A 15300-nucleotide genomic window follows, 5' to 3' on the forward strand; every position below is an offset into this window, starting at 1 on the left:
GGTGCCGTGAAAGGACTGTGTATGGGAAGAGATCTGTCTGGAACCAAAGGGTGGAACACTCCTCCCCGACCTACTTTTTTCGGAAATCCCAAAAACGGGGCAGTTTATTGCCCTTGGAATCCCCCAGAGATTTCATCAGCTGATCCAAATCCTCTCCAAACAGCAACGTCCCTCGAAAAGGCAGACTGCACAGTTGCGACTTGGAGGAAGCATCCACTGCCCAATTGTGGAGCCATAGGAGTCACCGAGCCACCATCGAAGAGACCATAGTCCGGGCCACTGAATGCACCAAGTCATATAAGGCATCAGCCACATATGCTCGATTCCTCTGGTCTCGGAGTCCGCACAGTGGGGGACAGCGGGGGGGGGGGGGTCATCCTGGGATACCTTTTCCACAGGATACACAACAGTGGGGGTTGGCCTCCTTCTGTTAGACCCAGCCACCGAGCCTGACCTGCGTGCAGACATTTTTTAGGTTTGGTCCTGTCCGAGGCCCCTTCCCTACCCAGTGCACAGCCCGTGACAGGGGGTCTAAATAAGCTGTCCATACCCCGCAAGCCTTACAGGAGTTTCTGCCATGCTCCTCCTGCAAAAAGGGGCATATAACTCTCCCCCAGAAGAAAACAGGTGTAGCCACTCAGCCCTGGTGACCCCCACCAAAAATGCCACGAAAATCGGCCCCAGAAACGCTGGGGAGCCACATAGGAGGTCGAAAAAGAAAAAACAAAATAGCCACCGCATTAAAAACAGCTCCGGAGCCGGTGGTAAAAATAAGGCAGGGAGCCTAACGTCCTCTGAAGTCCTTACCAGGGCTGAAACACTCTCCCCTCCTCTACAGGGGTCTGCCTGGCTCTGCACCACCAGGCAGAGTGATTTACCACGGGAGCAGCAGTGAACAGGGAACTTGGTGCTGGGTTTTTTTTGTGTTTGTTTTTACACAAAAGCTTTAACTTCTAGTAACAGAAAAATAAAAGCCTAAGCTAAGAATAATATTTTATTTTATTTATTTAACTTTTTTATATACCAACATTCAAGACGGTGGTCCCATCATGCTGGTTCACAAGAAACAGGGGTGCAATTATAATAAACTTTACCATTTAAACAATAGTGCAGAAAAGCAGTTACATATAACAAGGAAAACAATAACTTGGAAAGAGAAGGGAAATGAAGATCAGATAGTTATATATATGTATAAATAACATTGTAAGAGGTGGCTATTAACGCTAATACTAGTGGAGCGTGTTGAATGAAGGGAGTTAGATGGAGTTGGAGTTAGGAAAGGCCTGCGTGAACAGCCACGTTTTGAGTCTTTTCTTGAATGTTGAGATGTTGGGTTCCATTCTAAGATCCGGGGGAATGGAGTTCCATAATGTTGGACCGGCTGTGGAGAATGCACGATCTCTAAGCGTGATGTGTCTGGTAGTCTTGGCTGGAGGTACTTGAAGTGATCCTTTGTAAGCATCTCTTGTCGGTCTTGTGGAATGGTGTAATCGGAGGGGGATATGGAGATCGATTGGGGCTAATTGATGGATGTTTTTGAAAATGGTGAGAATGGCCTTGTAGATTATTCTGAAGTGGATGGGCAGCCAATGGAGGTCCATCAAGATAGGTGTTATGTGTTCTCTTCTCCTAGTGTTGGTGAGTATACGGGCGGAGGCGTTTTGGACCATTTGTAATGGTTTGGTGTGTGATGAAGGGAGACCAAGCATGATGGTGTTACAATAGTCCAGCTTTGCGAAAATGATTGATTGTAGAATCGTTCTGAAGTCATGTGTGTGGAAGAGAGGTTGTATTCTTTTCAGCACTTGGAGCTTATAAAAGCAGTCTCTGGTGGTTTTGTTGATGTTAGCTTTCAGGTTTAGGTGATTGTCAATTTGAACTCCTAGATCTCTCTAATATAGAAAAATCTCCAAAGAGGCTACTTCCCTGTACCGCAGACACTGAGGGAGAGCCTTCGGGTCGCTGAGGGAGCCAGTCCCAGGCTATCAGGAGACCCGGAACCACACGGTCTAGCACCACCAGGGGTAACCAACCTCCCATTCACCCGGCTCTACCTGAGGGATGGTCCAGACACTTAACGTAGCACCTCAGGAAGCAAGAAAAATCCATCTCATACAGAGCTACAGGTATACACGACCACCATCTGTTGGCGTCAGAGAAATACTGATGAGCTGCAGGTGGCACACTTGGGATACCAGTGCCTCGAAGCTTTGTTCTCTGACTCCATCTGCTGGTGGGAGTGCATAACCCACTGGTCTGAACTGATCTGGGTATCTACAGGAATTCAGATTCTGATTCCAACATGTTATCTAAGTAAAGTATTTAAGATTCCAGCAAAGGTTATATCCACTAGTAATTCTCAGTTGGCTAGAAGGGTGGAGTTACAACTGATTATGCTCTGTCTGGATTTTGAAACTTTTCACACTTTGGAAATTTCTTATTTTTCCAACACAAAATACAGGTATTTCCTGGCACAAAAAGGAAAGAAATTTTTCATATGCACTGAGATTTATCTTCGGTATCTGTGCAAGTGTTCAAATAAAATTTGCTCTAATAATCATATATTTATTGAACCTAAATATGTAAGAGTTTCTTAATTCTAAAATTTCTCCCACAGAAGGTAACTAATGTATAATTGATATAGGAATGTCTTTGAGAAGATATGTAAAACACGATATTCATAGAAGTGCATATTGCTTATGGACACTACTAGTGGGAAACAATGTAGCAGACCCCAAATCACTCTACAGAGTCTCCCTACAGTATAAGTTTGTATAGCTCAAATGTATTATGTAAACAATGCAATGGGAAACAATTATTTAACATCTAAATCAGGTATGCAGTGCACCATAGAAGTGCTCCAAAGTCTGAGATTCCCCTTCCTGAAACACAAACATTAAAACATGATGGCAGAACAAGGCCATGAGGCCCATCTACATCATCTGATCAGCTCTATAATCCCTACCCTCAGAAATCCCCTGTGCTTGGCCCATGCATTCTTGATTTCAGATACTGTCCTGATCTCACCACCTCCACTGGGAAGCTGTTTCATGCATCCACCAGACTTTCTATAATGAAATATTTCCCTAGGATTACTCCCAAGTTTACCCTCTTTCACCCTCATCCCAGAACCTCCATTCTATTGAAAGAGGCCTTCCTCCCGTGCAATATCTCTGAGGTATTTAAATCACTCTATCATATCTCCCCTATCTTACCTGACAATTTAATGAGTAAGACATTAAAAGTGAGAGCTTCCACAAAAAAATCAAAGAAAAGCAAGGATACTCAAGTCAAAAGAATAAACAAACCATGCCCTACGTACCTCCGTTTTGCTGTACAAGCATAAGTCTCCAAGTCACTCCAAGTAACCTGCTTAATTGCTTTTTGTTCAATTTCCAGCCATCCACAAGTGTCTCGATCACAAACTTTCTAATCATATCTAGCCAATCAGAGTCCAAATAGAGGGTGGAAGCATTTGCCAGAGAGACCATGATGTCACACAATGTCAGGTTAAGTAAAATGTCATCGAGGCTATTAAGAATTGCTCCATGCTTGCTGCTAAACAGAGAACAGAATTGGAAAAATTAGTAAATTTGCAGTTTTAGACAAATATCTACATACCATACATTACTTGATAGGGAACAGTTATTTATTATTTAAAATACTAGGCTTAGGGGGCATTGAAAGAAATTAAACTGGTAACAGATTTTACACAAATTTAATACAGAGGGGTTTTTTTTCAGTCAAAGCTCAATTAAGCTGTGGAATTAGTTGCTCAAAGATGTTATCCACACCTGTAATGATCTTTGAAGGTGACTATTCAGAAAAAGTGAAACTGGAATATTTAATAGACCTGTGTTTCCCAACCCTCTCCTGAAAGCACACCTGTCCATTTGGGTTTTCAGGATTGCCATAGTGAATGCGTTTCCAAATATACATATCTCTGTCATGTATATCATGAAAACCCAACTGGTTAAGGTTTGGGAAACACTGTAATAGAGCAACTTGACAAACTAAAAATTAACAAATTACCAAGCCCAGTTGGGTATACACTTCAGGATTCGAAGAACTCAAATATGAAATTGTAGACCTTTAACTAGCAATCTGCAACCTATCAATAAAATCAGACACTATGCCTGAAGACTAGAGGGTGGACCATGTAATGCCAATTGTCAAAAAGGGCTGCAGGAATGATCCAGGAAACTATGGATTAGTGAATCCAAGGTCAGTGCCAGGCAAAATAGTAGACCTATTCTTAAGAACAGAATTACATATATGGATACATATGGCTTAAAGGTGAAGAGTCAACATAGATTCAGCAAAGGGAAGTCTTATATTATCAATTAGAATTTTTAGAAAGTACAAATATGCAGATAAGGGTGAGTTAGTTGATATATGGTATCTAGATTTTCATAAGGCATGTGACTAAATCCCTCATGAAAGAAATTTCAGGAAATTAAAATGTCACATGACAGAAAGCAATGTCTCCTACTCTGGTAACTGGTTAAAAGATAAGAAATGGAGAGTTGGACTAAATAGGAAAATTGGTTCTTACCTGCCTAATTTCATTCCTCCTGAAATCCCAGATATCAGTCCAGATGTGTGGGTTTTTCTCCCCTACCAGCAGTTGAAGACAGAAGAAAAGCTTTACTGACACTGTGCCACTGAAGTTGTGTGTGCCACCTGAGACCTCAGTATTACTCTGTATCCAAGCCAAGATACAATAACCCACTTCCAAATGGGGGTGGGTGGGGAGGGTAAGCTCAACATACCGAGCCCCCTAATTAAAAACCTCTAAACACACAAACCAGACTCGCAGGGTTTGTTTGATCTGTGGGACTTCAGGAACAAAAATTAGCAGTTAAAAACCAATTTTCCCCTTTCCTATTCATCCCCCAGATCAGTCCAGATGCATGGGATGTACCCAAGCTTCCCTAAACTGGGAAAAAACCTTACAGAACTACATACAGTACACTATCTCCAAAACCAAATATCTAGCAAGTAGTGCTTTGTTAAAATGTGTAGTGAAGACCAGGTCGCTGCTCAACAGATTTCCTGCAGAGAAACCAACTGACACTCCACCCAGGACGCCACCTGTGCTCTTGTAGAATGGGCCTGTAGCCCTACTGGATCCGAACAATCCCTACAAATTTAAGAGGCTGTAATGGTCTCCTTTAGCCAACGCATAATGGTTATTTTAGCAGCTTTGTTCCCTCTAGTCTTTCCTCTAGACAAAATGAACAGATGAGCCAACATTCAAAACCTGTTGATGACCTTCAAATGTCTCAATAATGCTCTACACACATCCAACAAGTGAAGCTCCCTCTCATGATGAGAAAGAGGATCCAAATCCAGAAAATCAGGAAGTTCCACTGAGTTAGATGAAATGTAGATATCACTTTTGGCAAAAATGAAGGCACCTTGCATAGAGATACCCCATCCACAGAAATCTGAAGAAAGGGAGTGCTACAAGGCCTGAACCTCTGAAATGCACCTAGCCCAATAAATGGCTACCAAGACGACCATTAGCATAAGGTCCTTCAGTGACGCTTTCCTCAAAGGGTCAAAAGGAGGACTACAAAAAACCCGCAAAACTAAATTAAGATTCCACAAAGGAAACACTTGCCTCACCAAATGCTGCAAATGTTTCACCCCTTTAAGAAACCTTACTACAACTGGATGAGAAGCCAGGGAAAATCCACTTTCCCCCTAAATCAGCCAACAACTGCTAGCTGGACTCGTAGGGAATTTAAAGTGAGCCCTTTCCACAACCCATCCTGTAAAAAGGCCAGAATGTGAGGAACCAACACCTTAAGAGGAGAAATTCTTTCTTCCAAGCACCAGATCTCAAATACCTTCTACACTCTTACATATTCCAAGGACGTAGGCGGCTTCCTAGCTTGAAGTAGGGTCAAGATGACTTCTGACCCTTCAATACCCCTTCAATCTCAGTTAATTCCTTTCAAAAGCCAAGCCATGAGACAAAAGCGAACTACATGTTCTAAAATGATGAAGCAGTGTGGGAAGATACCTGAGAAAAATAGGCCAGTAACTGAAAAACTGATTAAATCCGCAAAACTATGGTCATCACAACCACTTGGGAAACATCAGAATCACTTTTCCCAGATGAATCTCGATATTTTGCAGATCCCTCCCTATCAGTAGCCAATGAAAACCACATACAACAAAAGCTTGCACAGGCACGGGTGAATTGGCACATCTAGACCTTCCGCTCCATTTTCACGCCTACGACTGAAATAGTGACATGCTTTGGCGTTGTGCTTCAATATCAACAAATCCAGCTGGGGAACGCCCCACCTGGAGCGAATGAGAGCCATCGACTCTTCCGCAAGTTCCCATTCCCTGGGGTCCAACACTTATCTGCTTAGAAAATCCACTTGAACATTGTCTCCCCTGCTACATGAGAAACCACCAGGGACACCAGATGCTGTTCTGCCCACTGAAAAGCTCCCGAGTCTCCTTGGACATCATTACACTCCTGGTCCCTCCTTCACGGTTGATATAAACCACCGTCATCGCATTGTCCAACAGGACTCTCCCCACTCGGTCGTGCAATAGCGGAAGAAAACACAGCAAGGCCTTGTGAACTGCTCTCATTTCCAAACAATTGATAAACCACAAAGTCTCCTCCGCCGACTACCATCCCTATGCCATTTTCCCTAACAGATGGCCTCCTCAGCCCTCCAGAATGGCATTGGTGGTCACTACCACCCAATATATTTATTATTTATTATTTAAGTCTTTTCTATACCGACCTTCATGGTCATAACCATATCAAATCGGTTTACACAGAACAGAACTTTAGATTTAACAAATCATTTAACAACAAGGAGCAAAGTTACAATCAACAAGGTAGAATAACTTGGAGGCTAAGAAAGCCAGAAAATAGAATAGGGGGAGGCAATTAACAAAGAACAATTAAGATTAAGAATTAGGAGATTAAACGTATTAGATACTTAGTAGGAGGTTCCTAGTTGCATGACTAGCGAGGTATGGCTAAGGGCCATTCGAATGTTTCAGAGGATTACTGGGAGGCTTGACGGAATAGCCAAGTCTTGAGTTTTTTCCTAAATGTTTGATGGCAGGGCTCCAATCTAAGGTCTGCGGGGATGTTATTCCAGATGGCCGGGCCTGCTGTCAAGAACGCCCCGTCTTTAGTCATAGTATGATGTGTGGCTCTGGTTGGGGGGGGCTTGCTGAGTTCCTTTGTATGCTTCTCTGATGGGTCTGGAGGAGGTGTGGAGTCTGAGTGGGATTTCGAGGTCGAGCTGTAGTTGTTTGTGGATGGTTTTGTGTATTATGGTGGGGGATTTGTGTAGGATTCTGTAGTTTACTGGCAGCCAGTGCAAGTTCCGGAGGATGGGTGAGATGGGTTCTCCACGGTTGGTGTTTGTAGCGGCGTTCTGTAGCATCTGTAGAGGTTTGGTGGTGGATATGAGGAGTCTAAGGAGGAGAGCGTTGCAATAGTCTATTTTGTCAAAGAGCATGGTTTGTAGGACTGTCCTGAAGTCGTGGAAATAAAGGAGGGGTTTGAGCCTTTTTAAAACTTGAAGTTTAAAGAAACAATCTTTGGTCGTGTTGTTAATAGCTTTCTTTAGGTTTAGGCGGTTGTCAAGGATTACTCCAAGGTCTCTTACATGTGTGACCTGGATGTTGGGGTGGGTCAGTGGGGGGAGGTTGTCGTGGTTGGCGGAGATAAGGAGGAGTTCGGTCTTGGCGGCATTAAGGGCCAGGTTCAAACTGGTGAGAAGGTGGGTGATGGATTGGAGGCAGTTGTTCCAGAAAGTGAGTGTATTTGAGATGGATTCTGTTATAGGAATCAGAATCTGCACGTCATCTGCATAGAGGTAGTGTATTAGGTTTAGATCTGTTAGCAGCTGGCAAAGGGGGAGGAGGTAAATATTGAAAAGGGTAGATAAGGATGATCCTTGAGGTACACCTAGCGATGATTTTATGATGGGTGATTCTTTATTGCTAATTTTGACTTTGAAACTTCTGTTACTGAGGAAGGAGTTGAACCATCTATGAACCGATCCTGATAGTCCAATGTCAGAGAGGCGGTTAAGAAAGATGGAGTGGTTGACGGTGTCAAACGCCGCCGAGATGTCTAGAAGGACTAGTAAGAATGAGTGACCTTTGTCTAGGCCCATGATAATATGGTCTGCTGGGAGATGAGGAGGGTTTCCGTATTGCGCGATTTGCGAAAGCCATATTGAGAAGGATATAGGATTTTGTATTCTTCTAGGTATTCTGAGAGCTGGGTATTGACCAGTTTCTCAGTGAGTTTGGCCAAAAACAGGAGATTGGAGATAGAGCGGAAGTTGGATAGTTCTCTCGGATCTAAATTACGTTTCTTGAGGAGGGGTTTGAGAGAAGCGGTTTTTAATCTGTCTGGGTAGATTCCTTGTGCTAGGGAGCAGTTTATGATGTTAGCCAACGGTCTGGAGATGGTGTCTGGGGATAAGTAGCAGTAGTTTTGTTGGAATGTTGTCTGCCGGGTGGCTGGATGGTTTCTGTCTCTTAAGTAGTGACTCAATCTCACTGGATGAAGTTAGTTCGAAAGTGTCTAGATTGGCTTCAGAGAGGTTGGGGGTCTTGGCGATTGTGGAGGGGGAGGTTGTGTTGGTGGGGAGGAGTGCTAGGGTGTTCGAAATCTTATTCTGAAAGAATAGTGCGAGCTCGCTAGCCTTGGCTTGTGCCTGTTCGTCTGGGATAGTCAGGGGGGGGGGGATGTTTTTGTGATTTGGGAAACGTAGGAGAATAGAGCCTTGGCATCAAATTGGAGATCGTGGATTCTATTGGCATAGAAATCTCTTTTTGTCCGTTGAATGGAGGTCCTGTAGAGGTGGAGGGTTCCTTTGTATGCTGATAGTGTTGATGTGCTGGGGGCTTTGCGCCATTTGCTTCCTTTGTGTCTGAGGTCTTGCTTCATCAGTTTAAGTTCTGTGGAGAACCAGGGTTGTTTTCCTTTTTGCACTGGGTTAATTATTTTGACAACTGAGGGGCATAATTTATTTGCTACTGCTTCTGTGATATTGTGCCAGGTTAGCAGGGCTGAGTTGGGGTTGGATACATCCAGGTTTGTAAGTTCCTTGGAAAGATGATCACTGAGCAAGTCGGATGCGCATGTTTTCCTAAAGTGTAAGGTAGATTACATTCTTTAGTGGTGAGGGTACTGGATATCAGTGAGTGGTCTGACCAGGGGACTAGTGTGCAGTCTGGAGCAGTATAGGGAGATAGGTTGGACTTAATGAAAATAAGGTCCAGTGTATGACCTGCTTTGTGGGTAGGTTTGTCAATGATTTGATTAAAGCCCATGGCCCTGAGAGAGGTGAGGAGGGCTTCACAGTTGGAGGAGCGAGGTGTGGCATCAATGTGAAGGTTGAAGTCCCCAGGATCACGGTTGGAAGATCGGTGTTGATGTATTTCGCTATAGCTTCTATGAGGGGGGAGGCGTCAGCATCAAGTACTCCTGGTGGTGCATATACTAGCAGGATTTGAAGCTCTTTCGATTTGAATAGACCCAGTTCAAGTTTGGAGGCAGACTTGATTGTATGTGAGGTGAGTATGAGCTCTTGCTTGGTGGCTAAAAGAAGACTGCCTCCTCGCTTTTTGTGTCTGGGGATTGTGAAGATATCATATAGGTGTGTGGGTAATTGATTGATTAGGGCTATGTCTGAGTTTTTTAGCCAGGTTTCTGTGATAGCACAGATGTCTGGCTTAGAGTCCAGGAGATAGTCGTTAATGATGTGTGTTTTCTTTGTCAGTGACTGTGCGTTAAAGAGGGTTAAGGAGAATAAGGTGAGCCCCAGGAGCTGGGTCAGAGGGGAGGTCATGATAGGAATGAGAGATCTGGATGTCCGTGTCGGGAATTCTTGAGAAGAATTTATGCGAGGAAGGTGGTGATGATATATGATTGGGATAGGATGGGTTAGCATCTTACTTCTCAAAGTGCTTAATTGGAGAAGTTTGAGTAGGGGAAGCTAGAATGCAGGTGCTGGAGGATATTGTAGATCTGGTTTGCTTTTTCTTGTATCTGTGTTACGTTTAAGTTTGAAATCTGTGTCCTTGGGGCGGGTATGAAACGTTGATATGAGGTAGATGGAAGGACTGAGGGGGTAAGGATCATGAAGATTCTGTGAAGGCTCTGGTAGACTGTTCTGGCACCAGTTCTGGCACTGGTTTGCACTAAGGGGTGCACTAAGGGGTGCACAAACCTTGTTCCAAATTGGCCCAAGGTCATCAGAAGAGACTGGACCTGGATTCTGGCAGTGGTTTCCAATAGGACAGCAGCGCCCTCTGAAGAGGCCGCAAATGTGCATATGCCCAGGGAACTCGATCTAGAGTAGATGCCACAGAACCCAGGACCTGCAGATAATCCCAGACCCTGGGTACTATAAGCTGTAACAACTTCTGGGCCTGCGCCTGCAACTTCATAAGGAACACCTTTGCCTAGAATGGTGTTGAAGCGGGCACCCAGATACTCCGACTGGGTCAGATTACAACCCAGTCCAGAGTCTGCAACCTCTGCATCTAAAACATTATCAACTCATTTTTTTCCCTGCTTATTTCTGCATGATTTCTGGAACCAAATAGTGACAGAATTTCTTTGACTTTGCCTGTATGAGCCAGTTATCCAGATGTGAATATACCAAGATGCTTTCTCTCCAAAGATAGGCAGCTACCACCACCATCACCTTGATAAATGTCTGAAGTGCAGTTGCCAGACCAAACGGCAGTACACGGAATAGAAAATGCTTTCCCAACACAAACGTAGGAATGTCTGATGCTCCTCCCAAATGGGAATATGCAGATACACCTCTGTGAGAGAAACCAGAAAATCCCCTTTCTGGACTGCAGCAATAACTAACTGCTGAGTATCCATCTAGAACCATAGGTCTCTCAGGGCTGTATTTTGAAACCACAAAAAAAGATGGAATACCTTCCTTTGCCCCATTCCCCTGGAGGTACAGGGACTATCACTTCCAGATGACACAGCTGATTGAGAGTGGACTGAACCACCTGTTTTCCACCGGAGGCGCAGGGGCAGATCATGAAAGCTTCACATATTGGCCAAGAAAATTCTAAAACGTAATCTTCTCTTATGACCGTCAGGACCCATTGGTCTGTAGATACCTTGGTCCACGCCTCATAAAAGAGGGTCAATCGCCCCTGATAGCCATTGGGAAAGAATAGACCAGCCATTTTTAACAGCATGCCCTTATCACCTCCAGCCCCCTAGCCAGATGCGTCCAGGCAGGCCTATGCGAGCCCAGAAAGAACTGCATCTTGCCAAACCCCCGGCCTCTGTGAGGAGGAACCCCTACCTGGGCATCCCTGTACTTTTGCCGGGATGGGAAACTCTTGTTTACTTTCGGCTTGTCCTCTGGCAATTTATGACCCTTTTACTCTCCTAAATGCTCTACCTACTGTTCCAGATTTTCACCAAATAAAAGCTGCAACTTGGACCAGACATCCGCTGACCAATTATGTAACCACAAGATCCTCCTAGACAAAACTGCTGACACCATAGTCAGAGCTGATGTTCGAAGCAAATCATATACAGCATCCACAATAAAGGCTACCCCAGCCTCCAAATGTTCTGCCTGCTTGGCTGAAATAGAAGTGTCTGCTCCCTTCACTTGCAGTGCTATATCTAGTGCAAGCAGGCTCGTGCCATGAAGCTCCTGCAATCTGCCGCCAATATGCCCAAAAAAACTTTGAACATCCTCTTAAGATGGAATTTCAACTTTCAATCTTGCGCATCCTTTAGAGTGGCTGAATCCTCCACAGGAATGGTAGTCTTCTTGGTCACTATTGAGACTGAAGCATCTATCTTACGTAGCTTTAAAAGTTCCAACGCATCCTCCGGCAACAGATAAAGCTTAGCCATCACTCTAGCAACCTTTAGACAAGCCTCAGGAGTACCCCACTCCCTGATGAATGGCTTCTTAACCGTCCAATGAAAGGGAAAAGCCTTAGCAGGATCCTACAGGCCTCCCAAGACGGGGTCCACTACCGATATCAAACTCCTCCTGCGTCTCTTTAATCCCAAGCTCCTTCAACACCTGGAGAATGAGGGGAAACAATTCCTCCTTTTGGAAGAGCCTGACCACCCTGGGGTCATCCCCATACGCCACAGGGACTTCTCTCTGACCTGAGGGATCATTGTCTTCCTCTTTTTTGACCAGAGGCTCAGACGACTGGATCCTCATCCCCTTCCAAGCTCTCTAATTCATCCCCAGTATGTTATTTCCAACAGTATGCTATTTTAGACAATCCCTGGGAAAAAGGTTTTCTAGTCTCGCTCTGCCGGGGAAGACTTTGAGAGTGGGCACATTTTCCAGACACCCCCTTCTTTGCCAGAAAGACCTTGTGCTTTAACAGCACAAACTCAGAGGGTCAATTCCTGTGGTGCAGGAGACATCGGGGAGAAGCCTGCCTCTTTTCTTTCCTTGTCTCTAGCCATGCCTAACTTTGAGAGTGACCAGTAAGGGTCTGAGGGGGTGAAGATTTTTCGGAGGATGAGTCTTGGTAGAAGCTTGGAAGGCCTGCAGCATCCAGCTAAGGCTTTTCCCCTGCAGGATCCAGCTAAGGCACTGCAAGAGAAAGCAGTCCTCCCCATTTCCAACACTCAGGACTGCTTCCCCTCAACAGTAGCACTCCTCAAATCCGAGGTGCCCTCCCTCCCAGTCACGCAGTGACTGCACAATCCTGCCGCATTCAAACATGATTTGGTAACTACACAGGAAAGGCAGCATTTCCCACCCTTAGCAGCCACTGCCATGAGCAGAGCTGCTCATGCACAAGCTGCCAGGCCATGGAGGACGCCCCCAAAGTCAGTCATAGCCTCACAGTGGATTCAGGCGAACCCCAGCCTTCCCCCACACTACTGCAGCAGCTAACTTACTACCCAGTGGGATGGCTCCCCAAGCCCCTTAGACCTGTCTCTCTTGTTCTCTCTCTTTTTTTTTTTTTTTTTTTTTTTAAAGACAGTACTTCCCAACACTAACCTCAAAAAAGAGAGGAATAAAGGCAATAAGGAAATAAACACCAAGGGAGATAGAGTGAGAGCGCCATGTGGGGAAAAGGAAGGAATCAGACTACTGACTTTCAATCTCTCCAAAGTCACCAGGTAGTGGAAAAGATAAGGGTCACAAACTCCTGCGTGCCCTACTCAACCAAGAGGATGGCCTTCCCGGATTTAAAACCCCTGTGGGAAATTTTCCTGTTGAATTTTTTTCCCAAACTCCAGACTGCAGGTTTTACACCTCTATCATCTGCTGGGGACAGAAAAATACTGACGACTACAGGTGGCACACTAACTTAAGTGGTACAATGTCAATAATTCTTTTCTTTCCTGTCTCCATCTGCTGGTAAGGAAGAAAATCCCCATGCATCTGGATGATCAGAAAGGTCAGTTTTCCCAAAGCAGAGAGGTGAATAATGGAGTGCCCCAGGGATCTGTATTGGGACAGGTGCTGTTTAACATTTACATAAATGTTCTAGAAAAATGAGCTATAAATGAGATGATTAAACTTTCAGATCAGACAAATTATTCAAACTTGTTAAAATACAAGCAGACTGTGAGGAACTGGGAAATGAACTTGCCAGAATGAGAAACTAGACATCTAAGTGGCAAATGAAATTTAATGCAGTTAAGTACAATGTGATACACATAGGGAAAAATAATCCAAACTCTCGGGCCGATACAGTAAACCGCGCGCGAGAGCTGGTGAGCACCCGTGCACCCAGGCCACTCTCCTGGGCACGCGATTCACTAAACACAGGTATGCAAATTAGGGCCCACCGTAAAAAGGAGGCGCTAAGGACACTAGCGCGTCCTTATCACCTCCTTATTGACAGAAGCGGCGGCTGTCAGCAGGTTTGACAGCAGACACTTAATTTTACTGGCGTCAGTTATGGGACCCGCTGACAGCCACGGGTTCGGAAAATGGATGCCGGCAAAATTGAGTGTCCGTTTTCCAACCCGCGGACATATTTATTTATTTATAAAGTTGTGGGTTTTTTTTAATTTTGGGGCCTCCGATTTAATATTGCTATGATATTAAGTTGGAGTGTGTACAGAAAAGCAGTTTTTACTGCTTTTCTGTACACTTTCCTATGCCAGCCGAAATGAACTCCTGCTTTTGGCAGGCGTTAATTTCTGTATCGTACAGGACTAACTAATAGGCTCATCAACATGCATTTGCATGTTGCGGGCACTATTAGCTTCAGGGAGGGTTGGATGCACGTTTTCCACGTGCTATTACCCTTTACTGTATAAGGAGTAAAAATAGCGTGTCGAAAACGCACGTCCAAATGGGGGCTAACTGTGCACTCGGCCTGAGCGCACTTTACTGTATACAATATTTTACTGCATAAAATACTGGGTTCTGTATCAGGAACCAGCCAGGAAAAAGATCTTGGAGTCATTATAAATAGTGCATTGAAATTCTCAGCTCAGTGTGTGGCTGTGTTAAAAAAAAAAAAAAAAAAAGTAAACAGAACATTAGAAATTATTCAGAAATGAATGGAGAATAAAAGAGGAGAAATTATTACTTACCTAATAATTTCCTTTCCTTTAGTGAAGGGTATATCAATCCAAACAAGTGGGTTATGCCCCTCTGCCAGCAAATGGAGACACAGCAAAAGCTGAGGTCATGGCTATATAGTCCCACCCCAACATCAGCCTGTCGGTATTCTCTGGAAAAGTCAAACTGTGGACAAACCTGATTAAACTTGATTATTTAGCAACAGGTAAACATTCATGTTTCTCAACCAATAGGAACACTAAGCTCAGCCAAAAGAAGGCACATATCTAGAAAACTAAGGGCTAGAGAAGCCACTTACCAGTTATCAACAAAGCAGGAATCATACTCTGCATAGCTCGCCCTAAGAAGACTAACCACAAAATCCAACTCAGACAGTCAAGGTTGGGACTGGGATTGATCTACCCTTAACTAAAGGAAAGGAAATTATCAGATAAGTAATAATTTCTCCTTCCTTAGCATTCAGGTAGGTCAATCCCAAAAAGTGGGATGTATCAAAGCTAATCCTAAAAAGGACAGCAGACTGTCAAGCAGCCCAGTCAAAACCTCTCACGCAAAAGTGGCGTCCTCCCTAGCCCTAACATCCAAGTGGTAATTCTTGGAGAAGGTGTGCAAAGACGACCATGTTGCCGCTCGGCAAATTTCAGCAGGCAACAACAATGTTTGGATTACTTACCTGGTAATCCCCTTTTCCTTAGTGTAGACAGATGGACTCAGTACGAATGGG

At 44.4% G+C, this 15300-nt stretch overlaps 1 protein-coding gene across 6 annotated transcripts in view; it reads right to left on the reverse strand.

The window, feature by feature from the left end:
• Positions 1-15300, reverse strand: part of TEX10 (testis expressed 10) — a 678603-nt gene that overhangs the window by 501610 nt on the left and 161693 nt on the right. For 5 of the 6 annotated variants that reach the window (XR_003854633.1, XR_003854635.1, XR_003854634.1 and 2 more), the window contains one exon: positions 3323-3558. Coding sequence is in view for 3 of the 6 variants with exons in the window: in XM_029589917.1 (XP_029445777.1) it covers positions 3323-3558 (236 nt within the window). In the remaining 3 variants the exon portion in view is untranslated. The remainder of the gene's footprint in view (positions 1-3322; positions 3559-15300) is intronic. The other variant, XM_029589916.1, reaches the window with a different exon arrangement.

Source organism: Rhinatrema bivittatum, chromosome 2 (genome assembly GCF_901001135.1).
Source record: "Rhinatrema bivittatum chromosome 2, aRhiBiv1.1, whole genome shotgun sequence".
NCBI lineage: Eukaryota > Metazoa > Chordata > Amphibia > Gymnophiona > Rhinatrematidae > Rhinatrema > Rhinatrema bivittatum.